At 31.5% G+C, this 17,151-nt stretch overlaps 1 protein-coding gene across 2 annotated transcripts in view; it reads right to left on the bottom strand.

Annotated features, from left to right (window-relative positions):
- Positions 1-17,151, bottom strand: part of LOC129946412 (heat shock protein beta-1) — a 47,837-nt gene that overhangs the window by 13,722 nt on the left and 16,964 nt on the right. The window contains exon 2 of one of the 2 annotated variants that reach the window (XM_056056594.1): positions 9,083-9,109. The exons of the other annotated variant lie outside the window; for it this stretch is intronic. Coding sequence (XP_055912569.1) covers positions 9,083-9,109 — 27 coding nt within the window. The remainder of the gene's footprint in view (positions 1-9,082; positions 9,110-17,151) is intronic. 2 annotated transcript variants of the gene reach the window in all.

Genomic DNA, 17,151 nt, shown 5'->3' with positions numbered 1-17,151 from the left:
CTGTATAAAAGTGGACTGACTCGTCTTCCAGGAATGTCCTACCCTCCCAGAAAGATCTGTAAGGTATAGAAATCTAAAATTTCCTGTCGAATTGCAGTTGGGAAATGGTGTAGAGTACCGGAAATAATTTACGAAATGATCCCACAAGTAAAGGTGAAAATACCCACCACCAAACTTAACGAAAACTAGTTTTAGCCCAATTCAATAATAATTTTAATTTTTGTGCCTGTTCAGTTGACTCAAAGAAATATTCAATTTTCCTAGAAGAAAGCTGTGCAAATGGGCGAAAGAAAAACTGGTTGTTGTTTTTAGATAGTTCTTTTGATAGTTAGCGCCCACAGATAACGCAAAAACGCTCAAAATGTGAAAAACATATAAAAAGTATTTGCAAAAATGTGTGTGCGTATTCAGTTGAAGCGGAGTGTACCTCTCTCCCAAAGGCTTTAAAAAGAATCAACGAATCTCGCGTTCGATGAATAAACAAACGATTTTGAAGGTCAATCTCAAGAATATAGTCTTCCCGATATGAAATGGAATTACCGTCTATTTTAAAGGACTAACCTACAATTGCAATAAAGGGTTAAAAATGTTTAGTTTTTTAGTTTGATTCTTTAAAATATTGAAATCGCCTATTTGGAAAATTGAAATTAAGCCTAAAAGAACATCATTTTACTGTCACTTTATTTGAATTTAAATATGTACATCTTTTTTTTAAGTATCATGTGTTTAAAGGATTATCATTCGCCTTTTTCTCATGGCAGTTAATTGCTGTCAGTGTAAGTTGTTGCTAATCTTTTATCTGGTGTGGTGCTTAATATCAGGGATAAATTATTTACGAACCACTTCTTTTATCAAGAACTTAAATAAATTGTGAGGCATAAAACTACTATAAAAAAAACAATTGTTTCACTGAAGCTAGTTTGGTTAATGCGAAAGTAAATTTCTTAAGACCATCGCGTGTACCGGTAGGAAAAGAGAGAACAAAAAATGAAGATACCTATATTTTTTCCAATTCCCACCAAGAAGAAGCTAGATGACATAAGCCGTAGGTAAACCTTTGAATGGCTTCATTAATTCACGGTTAAAAAAAAATAACAAAAAGCCATTGAACTCTTTACATTTGTGGATATAGTTTGCGTCACGATGTTGTAAAAAATGTATAGATGCTGGGAATTTGCGAGAATTTCGAAATAAATATGTTTGGCAGTGATTTGGAATATGAATGCATAAGTTGGATTACATTAGGCAAAGTTCAAAACAAAGCTTATCTTATATTTAAAAAATATATGTAAAAGTATACATTTATTATTGTTGTACCCGTGGATTGATGGCGTGGAACTATCATGTCAGAGGTCTTGGGTTCGAACCCTGCCTATGCTATCTAAAGTTTTTTTTTTCACGGGTACTGCCTCTTGCGAGGAATTGAAAAAATTCTCCAAGAATAATTCTTGTCACGAAAAGTTAACCGTTCGGACTCGGTTTAAAACTGTAGGTCCCCTCCATCCCTGACAACAGTACTCGCACATAGGAATGGTTGGGAGTTGTTAGTCACTAGGCCTTACTTCTCAATATGCTGTTGCGTCACCCAATTTATTATTTATTTTTGTATACATACGTTTATTACGCGCATTCAAAATGGGGTAAAACGACCTCCTGGGCTGTAAGACTCGTTAGTTATATTCGGTGTTTCGTTATAACTAATTGTCGATTTTTTGTTATTTATTAAAAATAAAGACACCACTTTTTATGTTGACAAAATTTGTATTTAATGATGATTGCATTACAAAGTACTTTTTGTTTTACAATAGAGCCTTTAAATAACTGAAGCCTTTTCTCCAATATTAAAAAGTCTATGTGTTGTAATAATTCTTAAACACACAATTGACTGTTCAAGTTGCTCTCAAGATCAAAGTGTAAAGTTCGCAAAAGTTAATTTTCCATAAAATATCACTTCAAATGTACGAAATTTGCATTGCATCTTATTTGTTTAATTCGTTAAAAGATTAAGTTATAACTAATTATTCGTTAGGGGCAGTATTGCCAAAAAACAATATTCGCCAGTAAAATACTCCACCAGGACATAAATATAAGTTCGCAATAATCGATATAACCGATTTGACTATGTGTTTGGGTGTTGGATCATAAGTTCTTGATTTAATATATAATGTTTGTTTGATTGGGCTTTAATGATCAATATTCTTGATGCAATTAATAAAAAACTAATTCATCTTCTGTTACCCGACGTTTCGCTGTCTATTTTCCAGCTTCTTCAAGGGATTTTTCACATTTATTAGTTTTGAGTTAACTGTACTATTGCATTTTGTTGTTCCTATGAAAAGTTGAATAAATAAATAAATAACACAAATAAAAAGATAAATAAACGAACAATTTTAAATAATGGAACAAAAACACAACAAAGTTAAAACTAATATCACAATTTATTACTTCTTATGGCAACACTATGCAGCGAGCTTATATTGTCGATGTCTATTTATTTTAAATACAGAAATAAGTTTCAGAGAGTCTTTTAAAGTGCTTTAAATAATAATTGAATCTGAATCTTCTTCTGATGTTCGAACTATTTCCGGACACCTCGACAAACTAATTTTATAGTACCACGTATTCTCATCCAGATTCAAATGTGCTTTATCTACCGTATTTACTTAAATCCTTCCCTATTTTGTATGCTATTGTACTGTGCTTAAACTTAAAGAAAGGTAAATAGTAATAACCCTTTCAGTGTCGGCAAATCATTGAAAAACAAAAAGGATTTTTATTAAACTTTAACGACTTTCGTCCTTTTTTTAAATTGATGACCTTTAGCTTAGCACTTCTGTTAACTTCTTTTCTTTAAACAAGGTGTCTTAGTTATGACTTTAAAGCATATACAGTGAGTGTCATTAATATTCGGTTTTTATCAGGCAATTTCTTTTTTCATATTTTCCACTTATAAGGATTAATATAAATCCTAGTATTTGTTTATTTTATTTATGATTGAATATATTCTTTACAATTGATCAAAAAATTATCCGCCATTTACGCTAAGATTATTAGATGTAAACGCATAAAGGCTGAATGTAAACGCTCCATTAATATTCGGTTTTTTATTCCTCTGCTTGTTTTGACATTTCTTAAGACCAGTTTGTTTTTTTTTTTAATGTAAAATTAAACCAAACTAGTCTGTAGGTTTTCTGTGTACATTTGTAAGGTTATTAGAAGTCAAACATTATAGAATTATTCAATAAATAAAACATGGGTCGTAAAGGACAAAATTCGAGTCTTGAAACAAGAAAACTTGTGATTATTCAACACGAAAAAGGTGAAACTTACAAGAAAATTGCAGAGTTATTAAATATGAAGCCAAACACTGTCGGGGATATAGTCCGGAGATACAAAAATGAAGGAAGAATCGAGCCAAAAAAGCAGTTGGGCCAACCAAAAAAACTTACGGCGAAAGAAGAACGGCTTATAGTACAAAAGATCAAAGCTAATCCTCGTTTAAGTGCCCCAAAAATAGTTGAAGAAGTCAGAATTGAATGCAAAAAGCAAATATCTGCATTACCATTCGTCGTACCATCAAAGCATATGGCTACAATGGTCGTGTTGCCCGAAAGAAGCCCTTCATTAATATGCGCAACAGGAAAATTCGAGTCAACTTCGCGAAGGAGCATAAAAACAAGGATGCAAGTTGGTGGGACGATGTTATTTTTGCCTACGAGTGTAAGTTTAATCTCTTTGGTTCAGACAGAAGAGTTATGGTTAGGCGGAAACCTAACGAAGAGCTAAAGGGTAAACATTTAAAACCAACTGTCAAACATGGCGGCGGGCACGTCATGGTTTGGGGTTGCATATCTGCAAAAGGCATGGGGAATCTTGTTTTCATCGACGGCATTATGAATAAAGAACAATATTTGAGAATTTTTATAGAAAATTTGGGACAAAGTGCTGAGAGAATGGATGTTTTGCGCAATTTCAAGTTTTACCAGGACAACGATCCGAAACATAAGGCACATGTTGTTAGATAGTGGCTACTCTATAACTGTCCAAAAGTTATCCAAACGCCTGCGCCCCAGACTTGAACCCCATTGAAAATTTGTGGGATGAATTGGATCGAAGAGTTCGTTAAAACCCCGTTACTTCAATAAGTGGACTTAAAATTCGACTCCAAGAAGAATGGAACAAGATTAGTGTTGAAATCCAAAATTATAAAAAACATGCCTCAAAGACTTCAAGGAGTCATATCCAATCAAGGTTATCCGACAAAATATTAAATCATTTCTTAAAAAATGAATTTCTTAACGATGCATTTGTGTTTTTAGAAAAAAACGGAAAATTAATGAACTACGTTTTTTTAAAGTTTTGTTCCTTTTCTTTTTTTTTTTTGTTTAGCTTTTAGTTTGGTAACCAAAAATTAGATCATTTAATAAGAAATAATAAATTCTTTTTTCACAAGCAAGAAATTGTTGTATATATTTTATTTTTAAATACCAAGTCGAAGTTAAAAAATAAAATTAACAAAAACCGAATATTAATGGCAGTCACTGTAGTTCGTAATTTAAAGGAAATAAAACAGAATCTCTCAGACTATAAAAGAAGATTGAAGTGACGTCGACAACGGAACCTAACATCTATTTATTTTGTATATTTATATTACAAATTTCAAAATGAAGGATGATTATGATTAACCGAATGTGGGAACTTAAAAATATTAACTATTGCCTTCACATGTCTACGAGCCCATGGTCAGAAAATCAAAAAGAAAAATAAATTCATGTTTACCAACAATAAATTATTAATGCATTTTACTTAATTTACGTCACTCAAATTCATAAACTAAAAAGAAAAGTATAACTTAAAATTAATTTTGCATTAGAGGCCAAAGAACAAAAAAAAACAACAATATTTCGAATAGCTTCATAAATCTTAAAAATAGCGTGCTTACTAATACTACACAACACAGCCAGCTCGTACTAGGCACCTCTCTCTGACAAAATACCAAAAACACTTCAATCGCGTCTAGAAAAATCTTAGAAATTTAAATTTAATTATTTAAGATTTTGTTGTTATATGACCTCATTTTGAGGGCATACACTAACATCAGCTCGACATGCCGGCGGCGGCGGCACGATACTGATGAGAAGTGGTGCCGGTGTTGCTTTAAAACAACAAAAAAGTGATATACGTCGAATTTGATCTATTTTTATATACTAAACTTAAATATTCAAAAAAAATTTAAAGAATATTTGGCGTTCAGAAAAGAAAGGCAAGTTGAATGAAAAGAATGATAATTAGTTACAATACGCCAAATGTCCAATAGAATTAAAAAATAGGAAGAAAATTGCGAATTTTTATTTTCTAAAACTTTGTTCAAACCAAAGAAAAATATATTTAATAATTTAAAATTTCGTTTAATGTTTTGCATTTCACTCCAAATATTTGTATGTTAAATTTTTAAATCAATACAACTAGATAGGTGCATTTTTATAAGTTTTGTTTCAAAATTTTCAGAATATAAAAAAGAAAATAGGATTTCTTTGATCGAATAACTAAATTATAACGACATACAGTGGCGTGCAAAATAATAGCAGTGTAATAGGCAAGAACCTATAATTTTTCATAAATCAATAACAAAGCCACTTTTTAGCAACTCTACTGTATTTTGGTACTCAGAGTAATTATGTTTACAGGTGGAAGTAATAATTTAACGGTAAATTCTCATTGCTTTGTTTAAATGGCGCTTTGTGTAGTGTGATTCATTATTTTAGGCGAGCAAAATAATAGCAGTGATTGACAAATTTATTTTAAATAATTGTGTTTTGATTTAAATTTTGATTTCAAAAGTGATACAAATAAGTCCTGTTATTCTATTTTATAGTTCCATTAAAATTGTAATAAAATTATTAAATTTATGAATTTAAAGTGGTTCGAGGCAAGCACTGCACTTTGGAGCGGCGGGAAATTATAAAAAAAGCAAAACCTATAAAAATATTCAAGAACTTCCTGGTTGTTCGGATAAGATGATACGGAACACCATAACCTTTCAGAAAAAGCAGAAACCAGGGGACGGAAACAATCTCTAACACCATCTTTTTAAAAACGTGTGCTTTTTAAGAAATAATCCTACAGCAGCAGCTACAGAGATTGCAGACGAGCTTGAGGTTCAGTGCGGTGTGCATACGGTACGGAGAATACTAAGGGAGCATAACCTAAATGCTCGCAGTCCAAGAAAGGTTCCACTTTTAAAGAAGAACCGTATAGTTAAAAGGATGAAGTTTTCGCGCGAGCATATAGAATGGGCTCCTGAAAAGTAGCGAAACATTCTCGGCAGTTTGTGAGAAGACCCCCGAACATGGAATATAACCCCAGATGCACCACAAAAACAATTAAGCAAGGGGGATCCAGTATAATAGTTTGGGGATACTTCTCCTATTATGGAGTTGGCCCAATATACTGCATCAAAAGCATTATGAATCAGCACTGTTACGTGGATATCCATCAAAACACCAAAGCATACCCGCAGAGCAGCCCAGACAATGGTTCCAAGATAGGAATAGGATTGAGGTCATAAAGTGGCCTGCACAGTCTCCTGACCTTAATCCCATCGAGAATCTATGGGCAGATATTAAAAAAGCAGTATTTAAGACAAAACCAAAAAATAACAGAGTTATGGAGCGTTGCTTACCAGGCTTGGCAATCAAAAACACCATCAAGATGTCAGGGCCTTGTGGAGTCAATGAAACGTGCTTCGCTGTGAAGCAGTTGTAAAAAATAATGGTTATGCTACAAAATTCTGACTTCTGTTAAATAAAATACCGTTGAAAAGAACTTTTTGTTCCCTTATTTTATTTTAATTTAATAGAAAAAGAAAATCACTGCTATTATTTTGCTCGCTTTATTTTGAGGTTTGTTTTGTTTTTGGATTACTCCTTAAGTAATTAGGAATATATTGAATTCCATTTTTACTAAAAATTAAATTTTAATGAATCTTAAGGAGTTTTACTTAGAAACATTTCCAACATCAAAGCTTTTTTTATATTTTATGTTTTATTTAAAATAATTTTCCAAGCACTACTATTTTTTTGCTCGCGGCTGTATAAGTATTCAAAAGTTTGATAATTCAAAGCTGAAAAGTTTATGTGTGGATGTTCAGAATTGTGCGCTAAGCGACTGCAATCAGGGATCATTTTAGAATCACGAATCACAGATGAATTCCATGACATTATGCCGACTTATTTGAAATAACTTTGATTTTTTTTATATTCTCCGCCGGAGCTAGATTTTGAAATGGATTGTTCTGTATATATAAAACATAATAGTCATACACTCCCTGACAACTGCTTAGCACCTCCTCTAATCTTTGAATGTAAATACATATTTACATATATTATATCTCGAAAACGATTCCTATTCGCATGTCTGCAGTCAAACTTAAAGAAGAGACCGGTGTAAAAGCAGACATTGGGGCAATCACTAAGCTAGTGGCTACGTAATCAAGACATTCTGATTGACTAAAAGCAACTACAAACTTAAGATGAAATTTCCCCTCTGACTTGGTTTAAACATTTTTGTTACAAAGTTGTGGACACTGACTTGTGTCTTGTGTCCTTAACGAGCAGCTGATTGTGAAACGTCAAAACCAGTGTGCTCTAAAGCCTAGTACATACTTCCTCGTGAAGTGAACGTTCGCCAGTGGAGAAAGTGAACTTTTGACATTGCTCACTGGTACACACTTGTGAGTACACGTTGTGAACATGAACAAACCAAATGTCAAAGCTTCACCAACAGTTCCTGTACATTTTGCACGTGAATTGCCCGTGAACGAAAACTCTCCACTTTGTTCTCCACTCAGCTTCACGAGCAAGTTCACGGGTGAACCAAAAACTGAAATTTGTATGGGTTCACGAGATGGTTCACAAGTATGTACTAGGCTTAACTTTGTAGCCGAAATTTTTCACTACGTGTGGGAGGGGAAATTTCAACTACTTTTGTAGTTGTGTAGATTTAGCCAATCAGAAACCCTTGACTACGTAGCCACTAGCTTTGTGAATGCGACCAATATTATATCTTCTATTTGGTTTTCATAAATGACTTCATTTGCAGCCAACTACATTTTTTTAACCATACGTTTTCACTAAGGCAGCTAGTTAGTTTTTCAAGCGTCATAAATTTCAAACTTGGGACTTTACTTCACTAACCTCTACCTTGATTTCATTTTTTTATTGTCATCACGATTTGCATTTTGTATTGTAAAGAAATATTACTTATTTGTTTTTCCAATTTGTCAAGCAACCCTTTTACACAAAAGATTAAATGAAATTGTGATGAAAATAAATAATTCATAGAGTAATAAAGTTCAGCTTTTAGTTGAATAAAAAAAAGATGATATATTGTCATTGTGACATAAGTTGACATATGTAAGTTAGGGAGATTTCTCCAGTCAACTTTCCAATAAAGTTCCCTTAATTGAAAGGCAATTTTTTGGCAGCTGACCAATCAGTTTCTTGCTCGTGGAATGAATACCACTACAGCATACAATGATGTATTAAAAAAAGGCTTTCCAGGCAATCAAGGAGATTTGTGTGCCCTTGGAATGGAAGTTTAAGCAGAATAACGCCCCTATTCCTACATATAAGCTCGTTAAATCATGGATTGAGCTCAAAAAGATGCACTTACTAACCTTGCCGTCATATTTGTCCGACCTTAAAGTTCTTGAAAATGGTTAGTACACAAGGTATACGAGTCTTGAACGCAATATTCAACTAAATCGGAACTTATGGAACAAATAAAAACTGCCTGGTAGACTATTCTACTGGATTATGAAAAGAAACTACAGGAGGATAAAAAATATTTAAAAAAATAAATAAGATTTTGGAAGACATGATACTTTGGTGTAAACTTAAACAAAATTAGAAACAAGTTTGAAAAAATAACTAAACGAAATTAAAAACATTCGAACATTGAAATACACGATGACTGTGCAATAAATATAATAAATTTTATATTTCAACAAAAAAAATTGCTCAATATTTTTGTTTAGTGTTTAATTATTATACAAAATGTTTTGAATATTCAAAAAATATACCTGGTGGTTGTTGTTTTTTTTGAAGAACTGTTTTGTTTGTGTTTAAAATTGTTTTTTTTTTTTATTTAGTATATAAATAATTTAATATGTAGTATATAAAAAAAGAGTATAAATACAATAAGTTATTAATTTTTTCGCAGGATCAAGCAGTTTTGTTTAAATATGTTATCATTTTTGTTTGTTTATTTTTTTTGAGCAGCGTGGAAGGAAAAAATAGAAAATACATATTTGTTAATGTTAGATTATTATTATTCATCAATTTAAATAGTATAATATATAAATTTGTATATTTTTTAAAATATTAGATTTTAAGAAAATTCTCAGCACAATTTAAAAAAGGATTCTAGTATAGGGCTCGGAGTTTCATATTTTTAGTAAAGGAAATCTTTTTAAGAGAACACAAACGCTCATAGATAAGTAAACGTATTGAGCTTGTTTGTGAATTGTATAGAAATCTTATGAAGCACTTATAGATCTATGTCAATGGCGGATCCAGGGGGGGTCGTAGGGGGCATGACCACCCCCTGGGAGATAATTTGTTTGCTTTTTCGTAGGAATTCCCTTCAATTCAAAACTAATCGTATTGCTTTAATGGATATGACCCCCATTATATTTTGAATTATTAATTTTTTGTATATGAAAACAACATTTGTATTTTACTTCCTTAAACTTTGTTGCCAAAAGTACTACTTTTGACTAAAGATTAAAGATTGGACCAAGAACATTATATGAATCGGATATTCAGCCCTATTCCAAAAACACAGCACAAATTCATCAACTTTTGACCAATTGACGATCCAAGGGTGGGGTCATATGAGCCAAAAAGCTAATACAGTTAAGTTGTTTAAGTAAAGATTTCATTTAAAGATTTATTAGTAATTTAACGACATTCACCAAAAAGTGGTTTGCTGTCAAAAACAACTCAAATTTTGATTTTCGCTCAATTTAGAACTAGAAAAAACTTTAGTCATACTTTAAATTATTTTCATACAAATTGTTTCTAAGAAAAAGAGCAAATATTCAGGTTCTTAAGAAGAAACCTTGAATAAGAGATCATCAATTCTATATTAAGTTGCCTTTGAATTCCTTAAAATAGCCTTCAATTTTATTATTCATTTTTTTTGACACACATACTAAATAGTGATTATTTATTTCAAACTAGATTTTTTAATCAAATATGACATTACGACGTTGGAGAAGTCGAAAAAAATGGGTACCTCGATTCCTTCCGTCTGTCTGTCTTTCCTGGCCCCTACAGTCATTTATTATTTTATTATTACAAAGAATAACAACAGTCCCCACACAAATTTTTTGGTTCATTTTTCAATTTTTCTAAAACTTTCTCAAAATTTGTTCTTAATTTGGCTTCTTTCTACAGGAAAAACATATTTTCGTATTGCTCCAGAAGGATACCCCTCAAAAAAATCTTTATTTTGTTCTCAAGAACTAATGGACCGATTTAAAAATTCTTCTTCTTCTGTGCAAGCTCTTGTCAAAGATCAAATTGATGATGATTTGTTATGATCAAAAATGTATTTTTTTTTTATTTTTAATAAAATACTAATTTTGTTTACAAAACTCGATATCTCAGAAAGGAGACAACATTTTTTTATGAAATTTAAATGCAAAATGTTCATATATTTATAAGCTTTTTATTTAGTGCTTATACCGAAAATATTTTTAAGACAAAATTTAAAATAATTTTCATAAAAAAGTAGGTTAATCTAGATTTTTTGACCAAGAAAATGGCATTTAAATTTTTGAGAAGAACTTATTTTGGAGGTACATTTTTAAATCTTAAAATATTGGCAATATTTTTAAACAGACTTTTTGGAAGAAATTATCAAATATTATGGTTTTCTGTTGAATACAAAAGATCTTAAAAAATTAAATAAATCTACTTTTGAAGTGAATTTACTTTGGATGCTCTATAACTGAGATTCAAACACGAATTTCAATAATACAAATGTCCCAAAAAATCAAGTGGCACTTTTGTTAACTGATAGATAAGTGAAAAACATAATAAACGTTTCATATCTATTGATATAAAAGCTTTGGAACGTGTAGTTCGTGAGTACTACAAAACTTTTCTTCCCAACTTATTTGTTTTTTTAGAGAAATCATGTTCTTCAATACAACTATTTCCTTAAATTCAAGAACCAAACCTTTTTGTCTCTACAATGTTTAAGTTTTGTTGACGCCATTATAAGATCAAAATACGAGTAAGCTGATTGATAACGATAATAATAGACTCCCGGAAATTGAGCTCGAAAAAACTACGTCAAAAAAAGCCCGACATTTTTACATATCAGATCCTCTCTCATTTTCTGGATTTTTAAATTTTTGCAGCGTTCTTCGCATTAATAGAAATGAAAATAAGTGTGTTTTGTTTTTGGAAAAAAGCAACGTTTCAAAACAATTTCCTACATTTCTGCGCCAAATGCACCAAAAACCTTCTAAGCTATTGTATTTTAGCTCTTAACAATGGCATATTTAGACAACTGTTCGAATCTTGGAATGCTTTATATGAGTCATCCAAATTAAATAGTTAGACCATAATTTACTGGTTAACAGTGTTCTAAATTTTGTTAGTCGGTGAGTAAAAACTCATCTAAGTGTGATCCCCTGATGAAAAGTCTGGATCCGCCCTTGATCTATGTTCATTTACTTTTGAACAATTTTAACTTTAACTAATTTTAGTCAAATGTAATAATATGAAACTTAAAGCAGAAGCAAATGGAAGCATTTGCGTTAAGTTAACGAACAGACCTATATTGTTTGCGGGAATCATTTTATAAACAGATCTTTTGTTTTGGTTCCCAAAGGTGAGAATTTTTAACATTTTACCTAAAACTGAATATAATATCTTTTTCCCTAAATCTGCTTTTCAAGCAAATCAACTTCCTCAAAAAATATTATAAGTTTTAAGAGAAAAACAACCATATAGATCATTTATAAAAAATGTTGGCGTCACTGATTAGATAATTCCAAAAAATAAAATCCACAAACTAAATGCAAGTACCGCATCATGACAATTTTAATAAGTTGTCTTTCTACTTTTCTCTTCTTACACTGCAACCATATACCTACGCTAAACAAGTGAATCAACATTAATTCATCAAAAATCGGCAGCGGTTAAGAGCTGCGGTGTTATAGTCGGTTTAATCTGTTTGGTGACTTCATGCAAGGCCGCGCATCGAACAGCCGCGCACCACACAGCCGCGTCGATCGTTAAGATATTTTTTTCTTGAAGGAACAACAACAACAAAAAGGCTTACAACGTCTACGCTAAGCCAACTTTCGTTTCATAAATGCCTTAAAAGAAAAAACCACAAGCCAGCCCACAACTTCAACAGTGCGACTGATCGTTTTGAAGGGTGTTTGTGTGTGATCGTCGAAGACTTATAGCACGCGATCGTTGAACAGAAAACAAACTTTAAAACAACAACAAACCCCAAGTGTACAGTAGAATTATTTTAATATGACATCATCGATGAGAATAGAGCAGCAGTGTGGGTCGGTTTTTAGGTTGTATCAATAAAGTAGGGTTCGGATTCGGATGGAACTTTCTCTAATGAAAATGTTTTACAGAATTTTATTTTATGGCAGTTTCAACTATTTCATTTGTCGTGAAAAGAATAGAGAACAAATCACTCCATTAGAGTTAAGAACTGAACGCTGCCTTCTTTAGTTCCTAATGGAAAAATTTTCTTGAAGTTTATGCAATGGCTGCGTTCAATCTCGTGTTGGATATGCCATACTGGATAGGTAGATTTTCAGATACCTAATTTGAGATAGCTGGCAAAAAATAAAAACAATTTTACGTTGTTTACGAAAAGCAGACAAACATTTAGATAAATTGTAAAACTTAATTCATCGAATTTTCACCAAAAAGATAAAACATTAAAAATCAATTCTCTAGTTCCATCAAATTAAATCCATACGTTGAATCAAATGTTCTGTCAGATACTAACATATTAGAAAAACTTGTATAATTTTAGATTCTTTCTCTGACATCCTAGATATTTTGAATCAGCTGTTTTTTAACACGTTAAACACTAAGAAAGATATACGGATACCCTATCGGTCCTAGACCTAGACTGAACGCAGCCAATGATGACTGAATGCATCCAAAAGATTAGTTGAAATCGGTTAAGATCCAAATATAATACAGCGGAGGGTTAACTATAAAGTCTTAAAATATTAATGTCAGTAGTTTTCAATGGCGGATCCGGGGGGGGGGGGGTCGTAGGTGTCATGACCTCTTATTATCTTCTCTTTCTGTGTAAGCTCTTTTTGATGATTAAATGAAAAAATTTATGATGATTTTTATGATCACAGATGTATTTTTTTTTTTGTTTTTAAAAAAATATTAATTTTGTTTAACGAAATTTAAATGTAAAATGTACGTGCTCTTTATTTAGTGCTTACCAAAACTATTTTTAAGACAAAATTTAAAATTTAAAACGATTTTCGAAAAAAATAAGTTAATCTAGATTTTTTGAAAAATAAAATGGCATTTCAATGTTTGAGAAAAACTTATTTTGCAGGTACATTTTTATATCTTAAAATATAGGGAATATTTTTAAACAGACTTTTTGGAAGAAATTACCAAGTTATAGTGTGCATTTCATTTATTTAAAAATTGGTTTTCTGTTGAATACAAAAGATCTTAGATTTTAAAAAATTAAATAAATCTACTTTTGAAGTGAATTTGCTTTTAATTTAATTTTTTAGAGAAATTAAATTCAAGAACCAAACATCTTTCTCTCTAAAATTTTAAAATTTTGTTGAATTCTTTAAGATCAAAATACGAGTAAGCAGACTGATAGCGATAATAATAATAGACTCCCGAAAAAAGAGTTCGAAAAAACTTCTTCAAAAAAGACCGATATTTCTTCATATTAGACCTCTCTCACTTTCTCCATTTTTTAATTTTTTAGCGTTCTTTATTTTTGGAAAAAAAAGCTACGTTTCAAAACAATTTCTTACATTTCTGCGTGAAATGCAGCAAAAACCCTCTAAACTATTGTGTTTTAGCTCTTAAATATGACATATTTAGAAAACTTTTGGAGTCTGGGAATGCTTTCATATGTAGGGAGTCATACAAATTAAATAGTAAGACCTCGACAAACAGTGTTTTAAAATAATTTGATAACTAAAGTTATCATTTTAGCAATTGAAATGTGTAAAGGTTATGTTAATATACTCGTATACATTATGTTATTTCAATTTTGTTAGCCTCCTCTACAAAACATTAAAGAACATTTTTAAGCGGAGAGTAAAAACTCATCTAAGTGTGTCATACCCCCCCCCCCCCCCCTTGATGAAAAGTCTGGATCCGCCCTTGGTAGTTTTTGTGTATAGGGTATATTTTGAAAAATAGGTAACCATACCTTTTTAAACCAATAATGTTTTTTTTAATTGAAACATTTCTAATCTTCCCTGCTCATAAATAAATCTTTAAATCGGACCCTTTCAATCTCTAATAATTAAGATATTTATCAACCTCGCTGCTGTGTCCCTTAGTTCCTGTGATGTTTTAAATATTTTATTAAAATTAATTCAATATTTACTACTTTGAACGTCACCATTGCCAAAACAATGATCGCAGAGTTCAAAATTATATGACTAAAGAAACATGAAACGATGACAAACAATAATAGTAACATCACTTTAGCTGAATAATCCACAAAGAATTCTACTAACGATGAAATCAGAGTTTTTTTGTTGTCCAAAGACCAACCTAATATGTTTGTTAGTGTTGCGTAATGTAACTGAAATGACTGTCAAGTGGCGAGCTTAATTTAACAATTAATCGCAGCTGTCAATTTTGCTTCTTTTCCTTTTGCCTAATTGGTGTATGATGATAGTTTTTTGCGCACAATATTAATATTTATGTATTTCATTATTATAAATATGATTTATTTCCTTATAAAGTTTCGATTTGAAGAGCTAGAGTGTACGAGAATTTTACATGTGGGCCATGAGTGTAGATGACGTGGTAGCAGTTTTAATTTAGATTTACTTAAGAGTATTTCCTCAAGCAGTTTTAATAGACTAACATAACAGCTCAAAGCTCATATGGCATTGTTGTTATGTCCATGTGGGTTAATAATCTATTAATAAAGTGTTACAAATTGAAATTGTTTTTAACTTTGGCTGTTTATGGGAACATTGTAGTGGGTTGTTGTAATATCGTTCATATATGTATCTAATATGATTATCGTGACGATTTAATTTTATTCTGATGAGGTCAAGTAGCAGTAATTGGTTGTGCATAATCTAGTCATTTTATATTCATATATTATATATAAAGCAGTCGCACCTACATACATGCCTACCTGCTTTGAGTGGTTTTTGACCTTAAGTTATTTTTTTGTATTGCTTGTGTTAAAATATCTGATAATTTAATTATTACTTTAGATCTGTATACCAATAAGACGCAAACGATAATGAAACCAATCTTTGTATATTGACTCTAAGGCTCAGTTTCAGACCTAAACTCTTGTAGTTAAACCCGGGCTTAACACATCGTGACCAAATCATTCTAAATTTATTAGGAGAAAAAGTTCGAATTTCATTTAGTATTAATTTAAAAAAAAATGAGGTTATAAACAACGACTGGATTTCAACCAAAATGTCAAAATCTATCGATTCCGATAGTCTTTTGACAACTGAATCGATAACTTTTCAGTGATAAAAAAAATTATAATGGCTGCGTTCAATCTCGTATTGGATAGGGTATCTTATGGCGTTTTTTTTTTTAGTTCAGAGCTGTGCTCTGAGCAGAGTCTGAGCGAGCAGGGTAGAGTTCTGAACAGAGTATGGTCAGAGCTCTCAGATTTAATTATGAAACAACTTGAGCAATAAACTGTCATGGTTTTAAATGTCGTCTGTTTGAAGGCATTCAAAATTTTCTTTAATCAAATTAATTAATAAAATAGTCATAGAATTGGTCCATTTCACTCCTGAAAAAAATTTGATTCATAAAAATGCTATATGCAAATAGTTTTTTATAAATTATCTTTCCTTCTGCACTAAAGCGACTGGCCTCTTGCGCCATTTTTATTGTTATAACGATGTTTTTCTTCGATATCCCTGCTTTCAAATATCAAATTATTTGTGTTCAGCATTTTACTTCGTTTAGTCCCCTATTACACGTCAAAATGAGTCTACTAAAAATTTGCCCGAGACTCACCGGAAATTTTTTTTTGCATCTCATTTTTTCATAGTTGCTTTCTTTTTCGCACTCATGTGAGTCGTGAGGCATCGTGTAATAGCAGACTTACTCTGTTATTTTATTCTGAGCTCACAGAGCGCGCTTTAAACATGATCAGAGCTAAAAAAGAAACACGAATTTGAAGCTTTAAGCGATCAGAGCTAAAAAAGAAACACAATTATTTTTTGACAGTTCGAGCTCTGCTCTGAACTAAAAAAGAAAAACGCTCTTAGATAGGTGGATTTTTAGATACCTTGTTGAACGAGTCGGATAGCTGTATTGAGGTAGCTGTCAAAAACAACTTCCAGCTGTTCACAAAAGAAGAGAAACATTTAAGCTTCGAAGTCAAAATTGTTAATTAAGATAAAACATTTAATGGATAATTCTGGGCGATGATGAATTGATAGGTGCCAAACAAACAAAACAAGAACAAAATTAGTCAATTTTGAAGTTTAAATAAAAAGATCATAATTACGTTCTAAATTTCGGAGGCAAATAGCTCCTTCATTGTCTATTATGTACAGAACATCCTTAAATACAACTTCAACTAACATTTTGTATCTTTTTGTTTACCAACATATACAAAAAGCTGAAATCAATTTTCAAGATTCTTGAAATTCAATCCATTTGTTGAATCAGCTGTTCTGTCAGATACCTACATACCCCAGAAATTCTTGGTTATCTTTGGATTCCTTTTCTGACATCTCAGCTGTTTTTGATCAGCTGTCATTTTGCACGTAAAACACTAACAAAATGGTATCCGGATATTCTATCTGTCTGAGATTGAACGCAGCCAATATCTCTCATGAGGTTAAAATTAAACGCCACTGAAAAACTTGTTCGTAAG

This window comes from Eupeodes corollae, chromosome 2 (genome assembly GCF_945859685.1).
Source record: "Eupeodes corollae chromosome 2, idEupCoro1.1, whole genome shotgun sequence".
NCBI classification, from domain to species: domain Eukaryota; kingdom Metazoa; phylum Arthropoda; class Insecta; order Diptera; family Syrphidae; genus Eupeodes; species Eupeodes corollae.
The sequence above is the reverse complement of the archived record's forward strand: the minus strand, read 5'-3'. Positions and strand labels throughout refer to the sequence as shown.